Here is a 10,178-nt window from a genome sequence, read left to right on the forward strand (position 1 = left end):
ATCAAATAAAGCAACTCTCAAATTTTCAAAAAATGAAAAATTAGAAAGAAAGATTCACTTTAAATGGACCTTTATTCAACTAAAATGAAATGCATTAATGTGTTCTTTCTTTCTGTCCTCATTATTGACTAATTGCACACGCTCATTACACACGTAAAATCCATTTTTCCTCTTTTATGGTGACCAGGTGGTCCACTTCTATATATAGGTCTAGTCCAGATCCATCAACTATTGTGCCTCTAAAACACAAGCTACCATTTCTGCTGTATCCCCACTTTAGAAACCTAGAATACGGTGAAAGAGAAACATGATGGAGGATCATCCGACAGGCTTCAGGTTCTATCCAACTGAGGAGGAGCTCATCTCTTTCTATTTGCACAATCAGCTCCAGGGCTCATTGCAAGACCAGCTCCGCCGGATCATTCCGGTCCTCGACATATATGCCACCGAGCCATGGAACCTCCCAGGTAAAAGAACATGAAATCATGCATGGCATTTCTTCATTTCTTCATGCTTCTCCTTCATTGTGGCCGAAAGAAATCATTGGTTCTGATAAATGTGCAAACTTGTTGCGAATTGTACGTAAAGTTTTCGCTTTTTCTTGCGGTGTTGTGTGTGTTTGGCTGCTGCAGAGCTTTCTGGAGAGCTGTGCCGAGAAGACAAAGAGCAGTGGTTCTTCTTCGCTCCGATGCAGGAGAGAGAAGCCAGAGGAGGGAGACCGAGCAGAAGCACGGCGGTGGGTTATTGGAAGGCGACCGGCTCGCCCGGTTATGTCCACTCGTCGGATAACAAAGCGATTGGGATGAAGAAGTCCATGGTCTTCTACGTGGGAAAAGCTCCGACAGGAAGAAAAACCAAATGGAAATTGAACGAGTATAGAGCCATAGAAATGATCTCGCCTCCCAATTCCAATACACCAAGTTCTAGTATGCCCGTGTTTAGGGTAAGCGCATGCGTGGACTAATTGAACTTTGATCTTCATTTTAATTAATTGGATGATCAGTCTTGCATTTTTGTCAGTGGTGGAAAACATTATTTTCACAAGCATTCATGACTTGATCGATCGATGATTTTCTATATAGTTGACATAAATAACTAATTTAAAAGCCCTGCCCATGTTTAGGGTCTTTAAAGTCTAAGCCCGCGCGCACTCTTCTTCTCTTCTTTTAGTCAATGCAATTGAACCATTTATTTTGGGACTTTATTTGATGAATCACGTGTTTCTTCGTCCCAATTGGAGGATGAAGAAAACTTCATATAATATTAGAGCTGGAATTCATGATTAACTTTTTCTAGGCCCACTATTTGCCTCCCCATCATATATTTCCACGTTGTAGTCCAGGCCAAAGTCAAGTTTACCTATAAGAGGTAATATTAGAATATCTAAATATTAAATTACGTAATTATCTAATAACTTAAACATTTACAACATTTGGTAGTGATTTCATACAATCTCACAATATTATGAGTAATAGGTCATACTCATGAATGTCACCGGATTTATTATAATTAAATTTTCAAGCGTGTAGTCTTCATATTATAGCCCACCTATTGGAGGCTCGATTAGACGAAATTTCAAAGATATAGCCCTTGCCAGTAAATTAAAAATATTATGCGCTTAGCTTAGTTTGTCAGTGTCATATGCTAGTTTATCAGAAACATTCATTTCTCGTTTTCTCTCTAAATGCAACGATTTTTTTTTTTTCTTGATTTTTTCCCCTTGAAACATTGTAGTTAAGGCAGGAGTTCGCGTTGTGCCGAGTGTATGTTGTGTCCGGGAGCTCCCGAGCATTTGATCGTCGCCCATTAGAGTTGATGGTTGCAGAGACAATACAAGGTGGAGATGATGGAAGTGGGAGCGGCAGCGGCGGCGGCAATGGCAGATTGGCGTCATCATCAAGATCAGTGGTAGAAAATAATGCTGGAGGTTCCAGTTACACGGAGACGACTAGTATGGAAACAGAAGAACCTATATGGGATTGGGAACCTATATGGGATTCGGAACCATTTTGGTTTTAGCAGTCCTTACAAAACAGATTTCCTCTGGATGAATTACCACCTTTGACGAAAAGCTGTTTGTCAGTTGATTTTTTCTATTTATAGTTTCCATTTGGTTCTTTAAAAACTCCAGTTTAAGTATGTCATCCACTGATCAAATGAACTTCCCAATGGGAAAAGAGTTAATGAGAATAGTGTGACCTCGAATTATGTGCATCTACAAGAGAATTATAAAACATCTTGACCAAGATCCAGTATGTCTAGTATAGATTTTATGTGCCTTTTCTTTTAGATTTTGCTGTATTACTAAGTGTGCTTACATAAATATATATGCTCTAATGTATGAACATCGGAAGGGAGAGCTAGCCGACCTGCATATAATTGTTCACTTTGTTCAATTTGTGAGCAGAGAAAGTGGGTACATAGTGTGCAATTGCAGATAAATCAAGATAATTAAAAATATGAACAAGTAATAGACCAAAGGAGGAATTGGCAAATTAACGATATTTGTGGAAAAAAGGAGGAGTTGTTTCACTTTGTGATCAAGAAGAGCTACAGGTGAGAATCAAGAACAAACTTTCACTCCCTTATATCAAAAGGATTCTCCAAGACTTAAAACCCTGAACACTTGCCAAGCAAGAAGTCTCTTTCCATTTTCCTCTCCTTTTTCTATTTCAAAGATTGCATCTTCCTTTGCTAAATTCCTTCCTTTATAGAGAAAATTCACAAGCTGTAAATGTACTGTGCCGTGTGGTTTTGTCATTCGTAAGAATTATGGAATACCACATAGCCTACTGTTCATATGACGGCAATAAGTGTACGGGTTCACCTGACTAAAATCTTTAAGGCATTTTTTTAAGTGTGAGATCTGCTTTTAATCTCCTTTTCTCCCTTAAGGAAAGAAAAAAGCTCTCGTTAAGGCGCTTTCCTCCGGGTCACTTCTTGCCAATGTCGCGTCTTATGATGGCCTGAATTGTCTTCACTTCCGCCCCCACCATCCCAATAATTCCTCCCGGTCACCCTCCACTTGCCAATATTTTAATCACCACATGATACTTCCACTTTCCCCAAAAAAAATTATGGCCTTTTACTGGTATGTAAGCATCTTTTGTAAATCGTATTATATATAAGAAAAATAGCAATTATATACTTCACTTTTGACCTTATGACCGTTTAGATACCTCTCTTTAGGCAGATGCCATTCACATACCTCTAAACAAAATCCCACTTTGAACAAACAAAATTGCCTTTTGTGCAATTGCTTAGATTTGGGTTGTTTACCTTTTAATTAGTTCTTAGTTTTTTTTTTTTTTTTTTTTTGGTGGGTGCAACAATTCAGGATTTGGGGATAGACATTTCTTTGAAAGAAAATTATATTTTCATGAATAAGTACGGATAATAGATGTGAATGTGTAAAATGGTCTCCATAGGTAAATCTCTTGTATGTACTCGTTATTTTGAAAAGGTGAAGGTGTGCAAGTGATGGATCCCTAGGTGAAAGTTCAGGCGTGTTTTGGATACTTGTCCCACTGTAGACATCGAAAAGAACGCTATATTTTCGGCTTTCTTATTTATTTATTATTATTACTAGAGAAAGGATTCTTTAAATCTAAGTAGTCTTTATCCCTAAAGTTACTTTCGTCCTCGGTGTACTCGAGCTTAATTATTATTGCAAGTTAAGTTTCTCCAAAGCAGCCGTCTATCCCACTATCTTTAAGATGTCAAGCGAGTTTTTCGTGTTCTACGAGCATTAAATATATAGAATGTCTACAACATAATCTCAGACAATTGACAAGCCAAATCTATCACCAAAGCTTCGTCTGTTTGGCTTGTGACGTTCACGGGCCAGTGATGTCTTAGCTTCAAGTCAGCAAGAATGATGCATAGGAAACTTCTACGAAATTTCAAGTCAGTGCATATTCGTCTTCCTTCATTCCATGCACTTTTCAGATACATCATATCTAACTTCATGGAGTCAAGATCTTTCAACAGGATCAGCTTCTCCGAGCAAACGTTGGGACGGATGGTCCACGATGGGATTGGACTTGCGGCATAGTTTCTTTCGGTATGAAGATTGTACTCTCATGGAGCTACTTTGAAATCTCCTAAAAATGAATTCAGTTGATGAGCCATTTTACCTTACTCTTTTATGTTAAACGCAAATCAATTAACGGACGAAATTATGGCAAATGTTTTCTAGGTCGCCAATCTTTTCAAAGCCTACGACAACAAATGTCTTTGTGAAAACGGCACTAGTCTCGAACTTGAATTTAAGTAGCAGTAAGCAAGAGCGCATATAACAGCAGACCGTTTGCCAAAAAATAAAAAATAACTAAAAAAAACATCGTGCCATTTGCGGCGACGTAGAACCCATCATTAGAAGAAGCTGCCTGTAAACATCCTGTCATGACGAAGGTAATAACTATATTTTTTGGGTGTAAAATGTAAGTATTTCAAAGCAAATGAAGTATAGTAGCTTAGGGGCATCGCCAGCATTACAAATACAGCTAATAATTCAAAAAGACTGTTTATAGACATCTTGTCGTGATGGAGCTAATAATTGTCAATTTTTTGGTGTAAAATGGAAGTATTATAAAGTAGATGAAGTACAAGTTTAGGGGCATCCTCCAAGATTACAAATAGAGCTAATAATTCGTAAAGATAGAGCTAATAAATATCATTAGTTGGGATAACATGAGTTCTTAATTTACTGGTGCGATGACGATTTATTTGTCAATAAAAATTTTGCATGTGTTTGTCGCGACCTCTTTTTTTTCCGGCGCCCGCGATCGGGTACGGGCTCCTAAAGGAGGCTAATGGCTCGGCTGCAATTAGTTAGCCCGGACTCTCCCAAGTCCACCAATTCACGACTTAATGGTTCAAATTTTTAACCTGTAAATTAATTTTTAAAATAGAGTCGCTACTAATCGATTTGAGGTGGGTTGATTAGAAACCCAAGCGAAGTATTGGGAGAAATACTCACTCCTGCGCAACCAGAGAAATTAGGATCGGGGACTTGATTACACTAGTTAATCACTAATGCCCTTTCGGTACCTAATCTTGTTTAAACCCTAAGGCTTTTTGGATGTTCGAGGGATTTTCCATGCATTTTGGGAGGAAAAATATTTTTGAGTCTTTTTCTAATTTTTTGGACACAAAAGGATTTTTTGGTATTTTTTTTGGAAAAATACAAGTCTTTTTGGCTTTTTCTGAATTTTTTTGGCTTTTTCATGAATCTTTGGCCTTTTTTGGATTTTTGACATTTTTTGGAAAATATGAAATATTTTTGATTTTTTGATTTTTCTGGAAAATAAATTATTTTTTGATTTTTCTCGATTTTTTTGAAATAAAATATTTATTTATTATATTATTATTTAAAATATTATTTTATATATAAGTTGACCCGGGTCGGATCCATGGGTTGGGTCCGACCCGGCCAACGATCCGAATGAGGACAGGCCGCGTTGCGGGCCGACTGGATTTTTGTCTTTTTTTTTTTTTTTTTTTTTAATTTAAAAAAACAAGGCCCAAACCCAAAATAAGCCCATTAAATCCAAACCCTAGCCCAAAAGCAAAGGAACCGGGTCGGACAAGTCCGCGAACTGACCCAACTTCTTATCCGCGACTCGGTTGATGAAACCCTAGGGCGCCGGGTCACATGCTCGACCCAGCTGACCCGATTTTTGCAGCCGTTACGCCTTCGCGGTCCAACGACCATGACGGACGACGGGGGAAAGACATCTAAGCGGCAGCGGAGCGGCTTCGACACGGCTACGGCGAAGATGGCAAGAATGGGAGCGTCTGGGCTACTGTGGAGCGGCTACGGTGGAGACAGCGGGACAGCGAAGAAAGGGGCGACCGGTAGTCGGAGCTTCTGCGAGCTCCGGCGTGCCCAACCCAGAAGCGAGGGGAGGTCGAGATACTCACTGGCTTCGGGGACTTCAATCGAGGCTCGTCGGTAGGGGGCAGCACGGCGGCGTGTCGCGGTGGCTGGATCTCGTGGATCCTCCTCAGATCTGGTCTTCAGATCTGGTCTTCTGCTTTCCAAATCTGAGGGCAGGGGATGGCAACAGCGGACAACGACGGCACAGCAGCTGACTGGAGTTTCGGCATGGACGGTCGATGGCGTCGGGAGGGACGGCAGCGCTGGCGGGTCCTCGGCTTCTCAGATCTGGCACCTTTCCCTCCGATTCCTCTCTCTCAGACCCGACCCTCTCGAATCTCTCCCCCTCACTTCTCACTCCGGCCAGATCTAAGCCTCCACCGGCCGGATCTAACCTCCTCGAACTCGCTCACCGGTGACCTCCCTCGAAGTCTCTCAGTGGGAGGTCAGCCGAGCTCGCGACCCGAGTTCTCTCTCGCTCGCTCTTCGATTCCTCCCCCGAAGTCTCTCAGTGGGAAGATCTTAGAGCTTGCTCCTGTCCTTCGACGGAGGTGGTGCCTCGCTATTTATAGGCGAGGGGGCTGCCGGTCGACGGGGCTTCGACCGCCGGTCTTCGCACACCGAACGGATGCCTGCGGCCGAACCGGTGTCTCATCTCAGCATTAAAGGCGCGCATTGAAGGCGCATGCGCGTCGTCCTCTCCTCCGGCGGCCTACCTCCATTCCTCTTTACCGTAGGTTGCCCTTGAGCGCGTCGTCGGCCGTCGCGCGTGATGCACAGAGGCACAAAGAAGAAGAAGGAAGGAGAAGGAAGAAGGAGGGGGGAAGGGTTAGGTTGTGCGGGCCGAGCCGAGAAAAAGAAAGAAAATGAGCCTAGGGGCCCATGCGAAAGGGAAAAAGGGGGCTGGGCCTTGCGCCCAGCCCCAATGAGCTGCTGTTTCTGTTTTTTTTTTTTTTTTTTTTGGTTGTTTCTACTGATTTTTTTAAAAGACAAAATAAAAATAAAAGAAACCTAATTAAAAACAAATAATTTAGGTGTCAACAGCTGCCCCTCTTTGAAGGTGAGTTCGCAGAGGTTGCATTCAAAGACAAACTTGATACCTAAATTGTGTCTATACATATGCAATAGATTATATTTTATTTGGGACCTATTATCCTATACAGAAAAAGAGCAATCTAACATTACACATACTAAAACAGATAAGAAGATACCTGTAGTTACTTACCGGGAGTGAGTGAGATAGGGTGTGAACCCCGAGTTTTGGCAAGTATCAAGACGTCATCTTACCTGTTGCATGAGGAGATTGCTTCTCTAGGACCCGAACCATTCTTCAGTCGCCTATTGGAGCAATAAGTGGTTTGTCTAGGACCTGAACCTTTCTTCGGTCGCCTTGACGGGGAATTGCCTTCCCAGGACCCGAACCTTTCTTCGGTCGCCTTGACGGGGAATTGCTTTTCCAGGACCCGAACCTTTCTTCGGTCGCCTGTGAGAGCAATAAATTGTTTGTCTAGGACCCGAACCTTTCTTCGGTCGCCTTGACAGGAGATGCGCGCCGACCTTTCTCAGGGCATCTCTTTGTTGGGAGATAGTACTTGGATGATCACAAGTACAAACTCTTGGGGGATACCTGGATGATCACAAGTATCGAAGGGGTACCTGGACGATCACAGGTACAAACTCTTTGGAGATACCTGGATGATCACAAGTATCGAAGGGGTACCTGGACGATCACAGGTACAAACTCTTTGGAGATACCTGGATGATCACAAGTATCGAAGGGGTACCGGACGACCACGGTACAAACTCGAAGGAAGAATCAAGGCATACCCGAGATATTTGTGTGGAAATATCGAGGATGGGTCTTGCATATACGTGAAGGTTTCTCACCTCTTGGTAGTGGGAATATCGAGGACGTACCTTGGATATTCATGAAGGTCTCTCACCTCCTGGTAATTGGGAATATCGAGGGCGTACCTGAGATATTCGTGAAGGTTTCTCACCTCCTGGTAATTGGGAACAACGAGGACGTACCTTGGATATTCATGAAGGTCTCTCACCTCCTGGTAATTGGGAACATCGAGGACGTACCTTGGATATTCATGAAGGTCTCTCACCTCCTGGTAATTGGGAATATCGAGGGCGTACCTTGGATATTCGTGAAGGTCTCTCACCTCCTGGTAATTGGGAATATCGAGGGCGTACCTGAGATATTCGTGAAGGTCTCTTACCTCCTGGTAATGGGAATATCGAGGGCATGCCCCGCATATTCGTGAAGGTCTCTCACCTCCTGGTAATGGGGAATATCGAGGACGTACCTGAGATATTCGTGAAGGTCTCTCACCTCTTGGTAATTGGGAATATTGAGGGCGTACCTTGGATATTCGTGAAGGTCTCTCACCTCCTGGTAATTGGGGAATATCGAGGACGTGTTCCGCATATTCGTGAAGGTATCTCACCTCCTGGTAACATAAACTTGAATGTAGCACGAGGCTTACCTGGATGGCCGCAGGCACTCAAAAGGGCTAGAACACCTGGATAGCCACAGGTGTACAAAATCTTGGGATACTTGGATGAACACAAGTATTTAATGATACAACACAGGACCACTCGGTTGGTCCAAGTGTAAGCATACATACCCGGTAGGCGCAGGCACACAAAGCAGTGGAATGCTTGAACAACTGTTATTATTTGGGGACAACTCGGGCAAGTTGAGTGTCATGAAAAGGAAGTACCTGGACAATGGTGGGTACTTGACGATATAGGGATACCTAAACAGCAGTAGATATTCCAAGAGATACTTGGTCAGTCACAAGTATCAATACTCTGGGGACAACTCGAACAGGTCGAGTGTCAGGAAAAAGGGAGTATCCGAACGGTGACCGGTACTCAAAGACAATAGGGATACCTAGACAGCAGTAGGTATTCAATGATAAAGGGATACTTGGTCAGTCACAAGTATCAATACTCCGAGGACAACTCGGATAGGTCGAGTGTCGTTAAGAGGGAGTACCCAGCAAGTGGTGGGTACTCAAAGACAACGGGATACTGAGACAATTGCAAGCACCCAAACTCAAGGGATGACTCGAATAGGTCGAGTGTCAAGAAGAGAGTACCTGGACAGTGATAGGTACCTTAAGATAAATGGGGATAGAGATATGCTTACCTGGCAATATCTCTGATCTCTAAGAGTATGTCTGCTATTTGCACAGTATGCACACATGATTGTATATGCTGTAAATTCATGAGTTCAAATGAGATTCATGCATGATAATTTTGTCAGTTCTGCATCTTTTGATTTCCACTAGGGAAGATTTTGAAAGACAACCTTCATTTAGAATGTAGATGTCTTGAGCATGCCAGATGAGGGACTTTTAGTCTGAAAGGACTTTTCGCTCACTCTCATGGAAAATGCTATCCTGACCATTGATGTAGGATTCATAAGGACCATACTATCTCACTGTCATCATGTCAGCAGGGGTTTGAGTATTCTCACAAACGGTATGACTTTACCAATGTGAGAGGTCTTTGTTGAAACTGTGATGAAGTCTTGGTCAGTGGCTCATCGAAGGGGACCATCAAGGTTGAAGCTGATGGACGAAAATGTTGCACGATCATCTCCGGGTTTACAAGTCAAGAACCCTGCGAAAAGAGATAGAGTAATCTTGCTCGTACTTCTTCGAGCGATGCTTATAAACATATGAAATCCTACGTTAATTGAAGTGCCCCTAGTCCAAGAGACTTTTACAATGGGATGCAACGTAGGCTTGATTCATGTGTAAAAGGTAGAGCTGGTGATTGCCTTGGCATTTGTCACTAGTCTTTCTTCTCACTGTTAAATGGAGGTTCTATGGACCACAACAGCAACATTTTCTTGGCTGCATTTTTGACTGGGGGGCATTGGCCTTGCTTTTACCAGGCATACTGCTTTTTTCATGCCCCTATTTTTATTCCAGTTCTTATTTTATGGGCATTGACCTTGCTCTTACCAGGTACATTGCTTTTTTATGCCCCTATTTTTTTCATTCTTTGTCATTAGAGGAACTAGCCTAGGCAAGTTCAATCACGACACTGTTGTTAGACTCTTGAGTCTTCGTCTTCAGCTAGCGCTCCAAGCTATGCTGTTTAAATGGTAGTAACTTCTGTTTTATCTCAATGTGAGGGTAAAATTACAGACTCACTTGGGTTGTACAATGAATACAAGTGCGTAGAGAAAGAATTGCTCTTCGTCATTCTAGGGCACTTAAATTAACGTGAGTGTTCATATGCAATAAAGACACCCGAAGATTGATGCAAGTGC

At 42.4% G+C, this 10,178-nt stretch overlaps 1 protein-coding gene across 1 annotated transcript; it reads left to right on the forward strand.

Moving 5' to 3' along the window:
• The first annotated feature begins 307 nt into the window (after positions 1 to 307).
• Positions 308 to 2,019, forward strand: LOC104423428 (NAC domain-containing protein 90). The gene is made up of 3 exons (XM_010035921.2): positions 308 to 467; positions 633 to 943; positions 1,735 to 2,019. Exons 1-3 carry the CDS (start codon positions 308 to 310, stop codon positions 2,017 to 2,019), a joined length of 756 nt encoding a protein of 251 aa, XP_010034223.2.
• The last annotated feature ends 8,159 nt before the right edge of the window (positions 2,020 to 10,178 follow it).

The sequence above is a fragment of the Eucalyptus grandis genome, chromosome 10, assembly GCF_016545825.1.
Source record: "Eucalyptus grandis isolate ANBG69807.140 chromosome 10, ASM1654582v1, whole genome shotgun sequence".
In the NCBI taxonomy this organism is placed as follows: domain Eukaryota; kingdom Viridiplantae; phylum Streptophyta; class Magnoliopsida; order Myrtales; family Myrtaceae; genus Eucalyptus; species Eucalyptus grandis.